The sequence below is a fragment of the Panicum virgatum genome, chromosome 8N (assembly GCF_016808335.1).
Source record: "Panicum virgatum strain AP13 chromosome 8N, P.virgatum_v5, whole genome shotgun sequence".
Lineage (NCBI taxonomy): Eukaryota > Viridiplantae > Streptophyta > Magnoliopsida > Poales > Poaceae > Panicum > Panicum virgatum.
Window position 1 is genome coordinate 1,386,646 of NC_053152.1, and position 13,123 is coordinate 1,399,768.

At 44.6% G+C, this 13,123-nt stretch overlaps 3 protein-coding genes and 1 non-coding gene across 8 annotated transcripts; 1 reads left to right on the forward strand and 3 right to left on the reverse strand.

Annotated features, from left to right (window-relative positions):
- Positions 1 to 1,308: 1,308 nt before the first annotated feature.
- LOC120684362 (5'-3' exoribonuclease 4-like) lies at positions 1,309 to 6,059 on the reverse strand. 2 transcript variants are annotated; one of them, XM_039966223.1, is made up of 21 exons: positions 5,721 to 6,059; positions 5,550 to 5,655; positions 5,306 to 5,382; positions 5,037 to 5,228; positions 4,789 to 4,908; positions 4,610 to 4,672; positions 4,377 to 4,433; positions 4,129 to 4,293; positions 3,910 to 3,987; positions 3,713 to 3,823; positions 3,513 to 3,629; positions 3,350 to 3,445; positions 3,153 to 3,223; positions 2,933 to 3,061; positions 2,726 to 2,834; positions 2,543 to 2,602; positions 2,311 to 2,453; positions 2,119 to 2,226; positions 1,962 to 2,037; positions 1,810 to 1,883; positions 1,309 to 1,727 (listed from the first exon to the last, which is right to left on the reverse strand). In XM_039966223.1, the coding sequence occupies exons 1-21, from the start codon at positions 5,886 to 5,888 to the stop codon at positions 1,433 to 1,435; spliced, it is 2,415 nt and encodes an 804-aa protein (XP_039822157.1). In that variant the 5' UTR covers positions 5,889 to 6,059; the 3' UTR covers positions 1,309 to 1,432. The 2 variants fall into 2 exon arrangements, with proteins under 2 accessions (XP_039822157.1, XP_039822158.1); XM_039966224.1 differs by lacking the exons at positions 5,306 to 5,382; positions 5,721 to 6,059 and having other exon boundaries at positions 5,550 to 5,649.
- A 385-nt stretch (positions 6,060 to 6,444) lies between these two features.
- LOC120684363 (60S ribosomal protein L17-like) lies at positions 6,445 to 8,893 on the reverse strand. The gene is made up of 7 exons (XM_039966226.1): positions 8,751 to 8,893; positions 8,593 to 8,629; positions 8,465 to 8,505; positions 7,131 to 7,361; positions 6,948 to 7,050; positions 6,785 to 6,852; positions 6,445 to 6,697 (listed from the first exon to the last, which is right to left on the reverse strand). Exons 1-7 carry the CDS (start codon positions 8,751 to 8,753, stop codon positions 6,665 to 6,667), a joined length of 516 nt encoding a protein of 171 aa, XP_039822160.1. The 5' UTR covers positions 8,754 to 8,893; the 3' UTR covers positions 6,445 to 6,664.
- Positions 7,521 to 7,667, reverse strand: LOC120687114. The gene has a single exon (XR_005680609.1). It is a non-coding gene; the product is annotated as a small nucleolar RNA snoR74 (small nucleolar RNA).
- A 1,299-nt stretch (positions 8,894 to 10,192) lies between the features above and the next one.
- On the forward strand, positions 10,193 to 13,121 carry LOC120685503 (hydroxymethylglutaryl-CoA lyase, mitochondrial-like). 4 transcript variants are annotated; one of them, XM_039967471.1, is made up of 9 exons: positions 10,194 to 10,504; positions 10,639 to 10,764; positions 10,941 to 11,058; positions 11,293 to 11,472; positions 11,575 to 11,655; positions 11,776 to 11,939; positions 12,060 to 12,196; positions 12,326 to 12,441; positions 12,543 to 13,121. In XM_039967471.1, exons 2-9 carry the CDS (start codon positions 10,640 to 10,642, stop codon positions 12,774 to 12,776), a joined length of 1,155 nt encoding a protein of 384 aa, XP_039823405.1. In that variant the 5' UTR covers positions 10,194 to 10,504; position 10,639; the 3' UTR covers positions 12,777 to 13,121. The 4 variants fall into 4 exon arrangements, with proteins under 4 accessions (XP_039823404.1, XP_039823405.1, XP_039823403.1 ...); XM_039967470.1 differs by having other exon boundaries at positions 10,193 to 10,504; positions 12,060 to 12,441; XM_039967469.1 differs by having other exon boundaries at positions 10,232 to 10,504; positions 10,608 to 10,764; positions 12,060 to 12,441; positions 12,543 to 13,091.
- The last annotated feature ends 2 nt before the right edge of the window (positions 13,122 to 13,123 follow it).

Here is a 13,123-nt window from a genome sequence, read left to right on the forward strand (position 1 = left end):
ATCGCATAATTCCGATTTTCAATCTTAAATTACAAAATCGGATAAGATAGGTCATCCAACTATCAAAACCAGGTAAATTTGACCCTTATGGTGGTTTCGAAGATGGTTTTGTATTTTTTTAAAAAAATAAAAATCTAATTATATCTAGAAAATCGAAACAAATTCATTTTAAAACAGAAAAAATATGAAACTAGTATAATTTTTTCTAAAAATGTAATCTATCTATTGTTGCTCTATTTGAATCTTATTTATTAAAAATAATAGGCATAACTACAAGCAACCAAATACTATAAACATAAAAAACTAGATTCGAATAACTGACAAGTACAGTGCCAATAGATAGGTTACATTTTTAGAAAAATTTTGATACCCATTTCATATTTTTTATTTAAAATAAATTAATTATGAATTTTTTAGTTTAAATTTAAATATTTTTAATTTTCATAAAGCGGAAAATCATCTTTGAAAACACCTAGAGTCAAATTTACCTGGTTTCGATAGTTGAATGCCCTATCTTATCCGGTTTTGTAGTTTAAGGTTGAAAAATCAGACTTATGCGATAGTTCAAAGGTGTAAATTGGACTTACCCCAAAATATTAGATATAAGTGTTTGTTTGTATCCGATTCGTTTTCTTCCAGCAGTCCATGAGAAGGAGGTCTGTGTTGGACTCGAATTTCACTTGTTCGTTTTGGTTTCCAAAAATTTCCTCCCGTGAAATAAATCTCCACTTTCTTCAGATTCAGTTGGTCATTTGCTCTTGCCAGTCCTCTGTTCGGCTTGGGTTCTCGATGGACGCCCTACGCTAGTTGCTCTTGTTCGTCCTCGGTTTGGAACTTGCCAAAGTTCCTTCTTTTTTTTCCAGCTTGCTTGTGACTTGTAATGTTTCTGGGCCTGTCTACTGGCCTGTCTATGGCCCGTTTAGTTAGCAAAAAAAAATTGAGTAAAATTTTTTAGCAACATTTGCAACACTAATTAGAAGTATTAAATATAAATTAATTATAAAACTAATTACTCAGATTAATGAGAAATCACGAGATGAATATATTAAGTCTAATTAATCCATCTTTAGAGATTATTTACTGTAGAACAATATTGTCTAATCATTGTATAATTAGGTTCATTAGATTCGTCTCGCGATTTCACCCGGAGTTATGGAATGGATTTTGTCAGTTATCCACAAGTTCGAAGTTACTGTAGCGCATAAAATTTTTTGGGAACGTTCGAAGTTGTTATAGTGTATGAAAATTTTTGGGAACTAAACAGGGCTCTTTGTAGCATCAGGCTTGTCATTTTGTGAATCCGTTACATTTGGCCACAAAGTATTTTATTTATTTCATCTCGAAGCAGATGCCCAAACATTACATTTATATATACATATACGGTGAGTTGAATAACTCTATAGACTATAGTCTATACACGTACATCTGATTCCTACCAACGACGTGGCTGCGCACCATCGTTGTCGAACCTGCTTCGCGGCGTGTCCACCCGATGGAAACCGGTTTTCCTATAGCCGTAGCTGCTGCTACTGCTCCGTGGCGTGTCGGTGGCAGTGCCATGCCCGTAGCTGCTGCTCCTGGTGCTGGTGGCGAGCTGCTGCGCCTGGGCGGCGGCAATGGCGTTGTTCCCTCTGCCCCGCCCCATCCACCCCGTGCCGGCGTGCTTGTGCTCTTCCCGCGGCGCCGCCGGCGTGCTCGGCTTCCAGATAGAATCTGGCCTCTGAATCCTGCAATCGGCCGTAGGAAACCGTTTTGTGTTCATCTCACCTCGGTGACATAGAAGATCAATCGAATAATGACAAGGTTTACGTGGGCGGTGGCGGCCTTGAGCCCGGGTACGTGTGCCAGAGTGGCCTCTTTGAGATGTCAGCTCCCGTGACAGTCTGCAGGATTCATTTAATTCCAAAGATGATCTCTGAATGTAAGTTGGAACAAGCATTTTAGTAGTGTCATGAACACACCTTATCAGGTACCCTGACATTGCTAAGCAGTCTTGGGGTTGGATTCACTGCCTCAGGGTTGAAGAACGTGGCTGATCTGAAACATGCATGTACACACAAAATGCGATTAGAGTTGGGGTGTAAGCCAATCCTATTCCTAGCTACACACAAAACGTACATTGCCTGATCATTTGTGATGTCCAGCAGATTTTTCATGGGCGAGGGAAAGAAACTGTTGCTCAGGCCACCAGCATTGTCATCAGGCGACAGCCACCCTCCAATTCCACTGTGGAAACATTCAAAATTCAGACCATTGCTCTGAACACGATACCAGCACTAATTTGCATCATTCAGTTCAGACTTTATGCACCTCGTAGCTGAATCTATCGGAAGCTTCTGCAGTGGACAGTATGATGTCTGTATAATAACTCCATTAATATGTGCTAGAGCGTTTGAGTTCCTGTGCAGAAAGATCTTGTCTTGCCGAGTAGTATTCCTTCTCATCTCATCCATCTAATTTGTAAACTACCTATAATTATGGTTTATGCAACTGCAGAAGAAGTTATTGTAACATGAGCACAGATGGTAAGCAATTGTTTTACCGTCAGCTCTTCGTCTACTGCTTTGGTGCTCGCAAGCAGCCGTTCCTCAGAGATAATACCCTGAAACAATTTCTTTCATTGAGAATCAACATTGCGAAATGCATCGCCAGTTGATCAGTACACATTAAAATTATAAATTGATCCAGTTCATAGATCCATTGCACATATGAACGAATAGCTCACACTCCACAAGAAACGTTTCCCATTCATGTCAGTCTGCAACTTCGGATAGTATTCTTCACGTCCCATAAATTTGCAGCAGTAACAGTATGGGAGGTTAAGCTTAAGCCACCTGGAATAAAAAAACAATAACTGCTTCACTGTGAATCTAATTCCAGGACTACGTAGCAATGTCAGAATAAATGGCAGCAGTAAGAATGGTGAATGTGCCTTTGTGAAGGCGAAACTGCCATGAGCTGATCAAATGGTCGCAGTGGTTTGTCCAAAGCGAAAGATATCTGAAACCGAGAAAGACTTTTGAGATCAGATACGAATGGAGAAACATAGAATGGGTAGTACCTGCAACAAGTTGTACCATAAAACGTAGAATGAGATATATTGAATCCTTAAGTAAATTTATTTTTAATATATGTGAACATGTTATTCTTACCAGCTCCATGATGGTACACCCGTAAAATAGCATTGAAACACCCAGCAAAGTCCTTCTAAATACTTCTGGGCCTAAATTCAGAGGGAGGAGAGAAAAAGAAAGGGAGGGAAGATTACAACAATACAAAATGCCACCTTGCCACGTCTCAAGGGAAAGGGATCCATCAAGATAAAAGAATAAACAAGGAAAAACATAACCATGTCGTTCTGCAGGTTTCCAATTTCATTGGAAGTTTCGAGACCAAAATATTCCCTGTGGAACCGGGATTTCCATCCTGGTAATCCCAGTCTTATCTGCAAGAGATATTTCAAAAATTGTAGGACTGCAGGAGAAGTATATATCCAAATAGGCATCACTAACACTGTCATATGGGCAGTCTTCATTGAAAAGGAGGTCATCTAGTTTTCGCCTCAGCTCTGGTCTTTCACTTTCTGAAGCTTCACACAACATTTCACGATATTCCTTCTGCAAGGAATCCTAAAGGACAAAACGAGATATCGATAATGACAATAGATTCCATTGTGCATCACGGTACACTGTTGACTAGAATGCTAACATACCTGCTCCAGCTCATATCTTTTGAGAAAAATTTTCTCTTCATACATGGACAGTTCATGAAAAAATATTTCCAACCTTGAGATGTCTAGATATGAACCATGTTTTTCTTTGACCTGTTTTCAGTGTCAATGAAACTATGTCACAGCATAATTCAATGGATAATCACTAGTGAAAATTAGAGGCTGGAATTCTTGAGTACTTTATCTGTGTTGACAATATACCCTCCCATTTTGTTGAAGGTTGTTTTGTACACTTCGATGAGAATATCGACTGCACACTGTTACATGGAATACATGAAAGAAATAACTATATTTTTTTCATACTAATGAACATAGTGAAAGGATATATGTAGCGATAACAAAGTTAACTTTCCATTAAGCCATTACTATAATCTAAAGGCATGCCCATACACATATACCTCATGTGTCTCAAGTGATGGAATATGTGGGATGAAATCATTTCCCACCAAGAAACAAATAAAGATGAAGTCATCTATTAGCCTCTCAATGTCAGGCTCGCAAACTGGATCCAGTATCTTCAATTCAATCTCCAAGTACTCTCTCAGAACCCATATGTTCAAAAACTGAAAGAAGATGACACTATTCACATATCAAAATGGGTAACAACTGCATTATCTGAGACTCTCAGTTAGGGAGTAAGGAGGACCAGATAAGGTTTATTTGATTTCCCTTCTGTTTCTGCCTGATTTGGGAGTAGCACATCCTGTTGAAGTTAAACAGAAGATTAGTGCACACCATTATAGAACCCTGAACTAGTGCGGTAGTGCCTAGCGGACCTAGCCTAATTAATAGTATGATGCCTTTAATCTGCCTTCTGTATATGCGGTATTAATGCATTGTGTTTAAGCATGATGTTAGCATTGATGTGGATTAACAAACCTCACGCAAAATAGAGAAGTGGACCTCATGAGATGCCAAAGCAAGCATTATCAGATCTGCATCCTGCGATGATAATTCTTCACTCCAGTAGAAATAGACAGGGTGCGGACTGGATTGGTGCTACACAACATTTGAATCAAGAAGAGATTGTTAAGAGAAAAGGGATTGATATTCCTCACATGCCCATACAAGCAGTGTCGAGTATTGGGGTCATAGCCTTCCATACAGCGTTGTGCACGGATGAAAGACATGATCTTGTGCTCTCCTTCTCCGGGAACATTTGCATCAGAGAGTATGACCTTCACAACAGATGTATTGTCAAGCGACGTCCACTTGATCAAATTGTTGAACTTATAACAAGGGTTCAGACTTCAGAAAATCGAAGGCAAGGAACATGAACTGAATTTACTGAAGCGCAAGAGCAAACCATTATGTCTTTCCACCCAGGGTCAGTGTTCAATCTGGCACGGATGTAGTATTGGAGCGCTTGTGATAGCTTCTCCATGAATTCAGTCCCCGGTGTGATCACATTGCGGTCAGAAACCTCTGAAATCTCTGGCGGTGGCACCTCCTTCCCTTGAGCTCTTAATTCCCTCAGCATCTCTTCCTCTTTAAGCGCCTGTAAATGGAAGCATGGTCGCACTTTGTTGATTGCTTCAGCAGCAGAGATGTAGAAAATGAAACGCAAGAATTGACCTCATCCCTTGCTAGCAAAGCAGAGTGGAAACGTCCCCGTCGCACTCGGTTCATTTTGGCGCAAGGAACAACGCCATCTGCACACAGAAACCAAATTAAATATAAAAAAGTGCATCCACAGAGAATTTCATGTACAACTAAATTATTGCGCAAATAGAAATAATTGAAGCCAATCAAGAACCAACAGCATCCGTGGCTCTTGAGACAACAACATGGCAAACAGAATCCGCTAAAAGAATCCAACCTACTGCCAAGTAGAGGAGCCTTGTCGGCCTGACGATGCGGAACAGGCGGTCCAAGTACTCGAAAATGGACTCCAAGACCTCGGTGACCGTCGTCGGAGGACACACCTGCATGCGTGTTACATGCCAGAATCATATGCAGATTGCATGCGTGGATTGGAATTTGTACTCACATCTGTGTCTGCATGCATATCGTCTTGCGGGTGGAAGCAAGGGTGGATGATGCAATTCATGTCGAGGTAGAGGTTGTCATAGATGGCGCCATCAGGGCTCTCCTCTGCGGAGGAGACGACGCTTGGGTATTTGGTCACAAGCCACTTGTAGAAAGAAGGTATCCCCATGGATGGCAGCTGTAACGAGCTAGGAGCAGAGGCAGGTGAAGAAACAAAACGAGGATGATGAATTGATTGATAACTTCAGGTTCACCGGCCTTTTACTTCCCCTTTAAGCTATCTCCCTCTCCCCACAGTTGCAGTCTGTAGCTGTTCAGACTAACGATAGCAAAGTTTAGTGATTAACAATGAGACTTTTCACAAAGCTATTGATTCCATTCAGGCTACTTTAATTTTACAGAAGGGGTAGGCTTATTATGGATTAGGTGTTGCTCTTTTTTTTTGAATTATAAATTATATTACAAAGCAATAAAGGATTGGAGCAAAGGAAATAAAAGCTATTCAGAATTCTATTGTATTTTGATAAGTATACGACAAGGTTACTAGATCTTTTTTTAGGTGCTACCGTGCTAGACACATGAAAGGTTTTCTCGTTACAATGGGCAGATTGGATCAATATGATTATTCATGATGACACCAGGTCCCAATCAACTTACTTTCTGACCCATTATCCCACACGGCTGTAGCATAAACCACAACCAAAAGCCCTATTAAGACGTTTAACGAGCATTGACATCACCATCAATATAAATATAGAAAGAATCCACAAACACTTCATTCATAGCTTCGAATTGTATAGGCAGTACAGACACTGATCAAGGTGACAGAACGAGCTAGCAGTACACTGATAAAGGAGGCGACAGATAACCAGCCAAAATTTTCACTTAGGCAATGACAACCTACAATCCACTCTAACCCACTCTAACACCGTAGAGCTCCCTTCTTTAAGCCTTCCTGGTTGCAATCTGAGACTCCGCCTGAAGAACAAACAGATCAGCCAAATTAGCACAACATTATCTGATGTGTTGGATAGATGGGCGCAAACAGTGTGCAGAACCACAAACCTCTTTCTTCACTGGCTCTTCCTTCTCAGACAAGATCAGCTCGATGTGGCACGGAGAGGACATGTAAGCTGCAACAGGTGGTTAAACATGTTAAGCTGCAACATGCAAAACATTCATGCAGTAGCAAAACACAATAAACAGAACAAACTTCAGATAAACTTACGGTTGATGCGTCCATGAGCACGGTAGGTCCTGCGCCGCTGCTTCTGAGCCTGGTTTACTTGAATGTGCGACACATACAGGGTATCGACATCAAGACCTTTGACCTGCAGAAGTGAAATTCACAATAAGCTAATTACATTAATAATCAAAGATAAATATGACAGGCCACCATATAATTGCAGACCTCAGCATTGCTCTCAGCATTCTTTAGAAGATCAAGAATGAATCTAGCAGACTTGACGGGCCAGCGTCCCTGTCCATTTGAGTGGCGCGACTTAGCCTGAGCAGTACGCCCAACACCGCCACAGTACCTGCGGAAGGGGATGGCCTGCTTGTGGGCAATCACATCCTCAAGGTACCTTTTGGCCTTAGTGAGTGGCAACTTCCTGAGTGCAAAAGCTGTCTCACGCGTGTTCTGCAAGTATGACAGAAAGCTTTATAATAAACACTAAAATGTGTACCATCATATTATTGTACAAAGTATAAAAGACATGAGAAACTGAACAATAATATGTGCCTTTGTATGGATGGGCACAACTAAATATGGCGCACACCATAGCTGACAAATGAAACGAAATGTGTCATCATTTACTGAACCAATTGACATGGAATTGTCCAACACATGGACAGGACCAACGGTTCACCCAATAACGATGAACACACAATGTTCCTAAAGTTTACGGGGATACTGCTATCAAATAACACAGCATCCTGCTTTTTTCTTTAGGGTACTAGTTAAAGAAACTACAACTTTATACATTATAAAGTCACATATAACTACAAAGGACTGCCCAACTGCCCTTATTGGAGTTACTAGAAATGGTGGACCTTGAAGAATTTTAATCCCTGAAATTTATCTCACTTTCCTCTAGCACACAGAAAATGTCCATCTACTTCAACATCAGATGTGTCCATATGCCAAATTCATATTGACCACATAACGGGGGAAATGTATGTCATACAAAAACTACACAGCAAACTGCAGGGAAACAACAGATAATTCTAGGAATAAACAGCAGGATAAATGGCAAATTTACTGAACCAGCTGAATCAGGCTGCAATCACCGCTCAACCCAATAACAATGAAGTTGGCATTTCTAAAGTTTAGAAGAAGCATATAGTGTCTATTCTCTTTTAGTCCCTGCTACCTAAATCAAAGAAGCTGCAGCAATTACAGCATGATCCAGTCCCGTGACACTAAGACAACATCACATGAACAATGATAGTTTATCATACAGCCATGCTCCAAAAACCATCTACAGATTTGTATCATACAAGGAAAGAAGCCAATTAGAAATGGTCTCTACAGATTGTATTCATAACAAGGAAAGGATCATGAACAATAACACAAGATATGAATGGTGACGCCACTGAGTTCAACATGAACATGCTACATGAAAACCAAAGGAGGAACGCTAATATGTACTATAAATAGGCTACAACCGACCACCGCGAAACAATAACGCAAACAAATAATTAGATCTATAGAAACGGGAGAGAGGAAGGGAGAGCTCCCACCTTGAAGTGAACACGGAGGTCCCGGCCCATGGCCTTGGCGGCTGCAACGCATCGCAGAGAAGCACAATGGAATCAGAAAAGCAGCAGATGTACAAATCGAGGCGAAAATCTAGCGCAGTAGAGCTTACACTTGGTGGGGTTGGTCGGCTCCCTCGAGTACTTCACCTGGAACCAAAAGCGAGCGCCGCCGCAAGGCAAGAGTCAGTGAGGGCGAGGCCCAAATCCATGGCAGCAACCAAGATGTTGTAACACGCGCGCGAGAGAAGATGGGGGAGGGGGATCTCACCATGGCTGCGACCAGCGAGCGGAAGCCTCGAGGCGGAGGGATGCGTCTGCGGCGGCGGCGAGGGGTGGGCAAGGAAGCGGCGGCGGCAGGAGCGGATGAGATTATGTAGGAGGCACGGGAACTAAGGGGGGAAACCCTAATGGGCCCGTAATGGGCCGAGCCGCCCGCGCTCCCATTTCGTGGATTTTCCATTTCCCGCCCATGTAGGTACATGGGCTAGAGTTCAGTCCATCTAAACAAAAGGGCCATGATTTTCCCTGTGACCCACGTGTCAGTCTTCACCTTCACTACCTGTGACCCACGTGCTTAATTGCTAATCACATTCTCCAATCCCCAATTTTCAACTAAATATTAATATAGATTCATAGAAAATCAGAACAAAAACCGGCCACAAAGACTTTCCACGACAACAATAGAGATCTGATCTTCATGATTCGCATGTTTGTTGTTTCCGAATCGGACCCGGTAAGAGCTCGTGGGGAGACCAGACGAGTTTTTTTTTTGATCCCGAGACCAGACGAGTTAGACTATCTCCAACAACGCCAGGCATACTCATATATCGGTCCTGCACAGTGGATTTGGGTAAAAAAACGGCCTCCAACAGCAGAGGCAAACGCGATAGGCATATTGGGTACCGGCCAAATCGCTAGGCAAATATGCATCTCCTCTCTCCACCGACGCAAACACTGCAGCGGTGGGCCAGGGCGAGGCGGAGCTCTCGCATGCCGGGGCGGAGCAGGTGCGGCGAGGCGCGGCGGAGCTCCCGCGGCGGGGGAGCGGGCACGACGAGGTGGAGGAGCTCCTGCGGCGACGCTCCCGCGGCGGGGCGGAGCCGGCCCGGCGAGGCGGCGCTCCCGGAGCCGACGCAGCGAGGCGGCGCGGAGCCGGTGCGGCGAGGCGGAGCTCCCGCGGCGGTGCACCCGGGGCGAGGCGGAGCGCCGCCCACCTCGCGGCCTCGTCGGAGGTGCCAGCGCAAGCTCCGGACCCCTGGCGTCGATGGCCGCTGCGGCTTGAGCCCGCGTCCTCGTCGGCGGGGAGGGAGGCCGCCGGAGCTAGGCAAGGAGAGAGGTAGCCGGCTGGATCCAGGAGGGATGGGAGAGAGGGGCGGCGCCGGTGTACAGACGGAGGGACGGGACGGCGACGCGGGGGAGAGAGTGAGGAGAGAGGGGCGACCTTTGGGGAGGCTGTTGGAGAACACGATGTTTGGGTTCCGGACGTCTTTACTGTGCAGTACCCAGAAGATGTAAATAGGTCTCCGGTTTGCATCTTATTGTTGGAGATAGCCTTAGGTTGAACGTGTGGCCGCTCACCCGAGTAGAAAAGGCGCGCACCAACGCCCCAGCAGCCTAGTCAAAAAACAAAAAAAAAAGCCCCAGCAGCCTACGCAGCCCGCCACACCACCAGTCATACACTTGGGCCCAGAGGGCGCCCGAGGCGTGGACCAGGCCCACGCGGCACCGCCGCTGGCCACCGGCTCCTTTGATTTCGTCTTCCTTTCCCTTCTTCCTTCCTTGTGGGATACGCGGGCGGAGGCGGCGCTGCAGTTGCTGCGAGATCTCCGTCCACCCTTCCCCCCAACCGTACTCCACCAAACCAGCGGGAGCCTTCCCGCAGCGGGTTGCGTCAGATTCCGGCGACGTGCCTCGTGCGCATCGACGCCCGGTTTCTGATTTAAAGCTCTGCTCTGGCGGCTGACCGCACACCTTGCGCCCGTCGACCGAGTTCAGCTCCACCTCCTGCTCCGATCGATCGAGGTACGCACGCCCGTCGCGGCCGATTTCCTGCAATCCTGTTTAGCCTCATCGGTTTAGCCTCGCTTCGATTCGACGATTTCCCTTTCCTATCGAAAAATTAAAGAGCTTCCCGGCGGCAATTTTTCCCCCCCTAGAATGTCAAGCCTCGAGGAGCCGCTTGGTCTTGGAGACCTGCCGAAGTTGAGTATTAGCAGACTTGGAAGCTTCTCCCAGCCAAGTGCTTATCGTAGGGCAGCGGCTGATGACCGCAACACTCGCGAGTAAGTCTGAATACTCTAGTCAAAATGGATAATCAGGTTCGTTTGACAACGCATCAGTTACTACTCTAGTAAAATGGATGATAATCAATGTCACTTTGTCAATTGAGTATATTCACGAAGATTTTCATTCAGTGAAGGGACCATTCGGAAAGTGCATGCTAACTGTTCGCTCGCAGGTACAACAACTCCTGCAATGGTGGCGCTCCGATGGTCTTCCATGCCGATTCCCATGCATGGCATCAGCAATGCCGTCAGGCCGATTCGTCAGTGGAGCTTAGAGATCTCCCTCGGAAGGTAGTTTCAATTCCACGATTAGGACTCAGCTGATAATCACTTTTGTTCAAAATCCTCTCTTTACTTGGTCGCAGTATTCCAAACTGCAACTATAAAGTACAATAGGTGTTGCCATGAGAATTAGAAAAGTACAATGATCAGAGTATTGGCATCACAATGCTTTCCTTTAATCCACTCGATCAACAATCTGTCTCAGTTTTTCTTTTTTTGTCTCTCGAAATGATTTGTCTTCAGCTTATGTGGGATCTACCAAGCTTTGTGAAGATTGTTGAAGTTGGACCCCGAGACGGCCTGCAAAACGAAAAGGGCAATGTACCAACATCTGTAAAGATACAACTGATACACAAATTAGTGGCTGCAGGTCTATCAGTAGTTGAAGCCACAAGTTTTGTATCCCCAAAATGGGTGCCGCAGGTGATGCACTTAAATCATATCAAGCGATCTAGTGAATTTGGTGATTGCTATTTTCCATGGCAAATCATGGATGTCTTATTTATTTCGGTTTGGAAACTGCAGCTAGCTGATGCAAAGGAAGTCCTCAAAGGAATCCAGCAGATGCCAAATGTGCGGTACCCTGTGTTAACTCCTAACCTCAGAGTAAATTCTATATCTTTTCTTACAGAACTCTACTACGAAAGTCCACATCGCAGCATTAATTATGCTATACGTAATTGCCACTACATGATCTGATGTGTAGCAATGAATGAGTGTTCACAGGGATTTGAGGCTGCTGTTGCAGCTGGTGCAAAGGAAATTGCGGTTTTTGCGTCTGCCTCTGAATCCTTCTCTAAGTCGAACATTAACTGTACCATTGACGAAAGCCTTGTTCGGTACCGTGATGTTACTGCTGCTGCCAAGAAACATGGACTCCTTATCCGTGGGTAAGTTAGCGAACAGTTAGCCTCTTAAGCCTAAAACTACTGTAAGTGAAGAATTGAGTTGCTAGTCAAGCTGCTTGGCCTGCAATATGGTCTGAATCTTGCGCCCTGTGTTTGTGTTAGGTATGTTTCGTGTGTGATTGGTTGCCCTGTTGAAGGTGCAATCGATCCATCAAAGGTGGCATATGTAGCGAAGGAGCTTTATAACATGGGCTGCTCAGAGATTTCACTTGGCGATACAATTGGTGTTGGTACACCAGGTACTGAATGTTCTTGCCAATGCTTACCCTTTGCTCTCAGTTTTTTTTATTGGTATGTTGAAACTGATCCAGGCAGCAACTCATTGAGACATCCCTGTTCCTTCTTCCTTGTTGTGTTGTCTGTTTCAGGTAGTGTAGTTGCTATGCTTGAAGCTGTCATGTCCTTCGTTCCAGCGGACAAGATTGCCGTTCATTTCCATGATACATACGGCCAGGCCCTTGCCAATATCCTAGTATCCCTTCAAGTAAGTGAACTTTCAAGTATTGTTTGTTTTGTTACTAAAAGTACTTGACCACATGACGGTCACCTTAGCGGCTTAGCCTAACATTTTCTTTGTTTCCTCAGATGGGGATCAGCATAGTAGACTCCTCAGTTTCAGGCCTCGGAGGCTGCCCCTATGCAAAGGGCGCCACCGGCAATGTCGCCACTGAGGATGTCGTGTACATGCTGCATGGCCTGGGGATAGAGACCAACGTCGACCTCAACAAGCTCATGGAGGCTGGCGAGTACATCTCCAAGCATCTAGGAAGGCCACTGGGCTCCAAGACTGCTGCCGCTCTGCGCAAGCTAACCACCTGAGTCCCTGAAGATCATTTCAGGCACTCCCAAAAGCATGTATATCAGCTGCTGTCATCACACGTATTTACTTATACAGGTCGTATGAATGTCCGAAGGTCTTGCTTTTGTTTGTATTTGGGTAAAAGTCGCAGAAAACATGGATCTACGTAAAGTTGTACTCTATCCTTTGGTGATCCTGCATAGTCAGGACATCATGGAGGAAACTGTGTTCATAGATACGAGTATATGTAACGGCAAATCTATTTGGGGCACTCTGCACAGTTCTCCAAATGTAATTTGGAGCTCATTGTGTACCCATGGAAACGTGTATGAGAATCTGATCTTTGGTAGCTTACCGTTCTTCCATA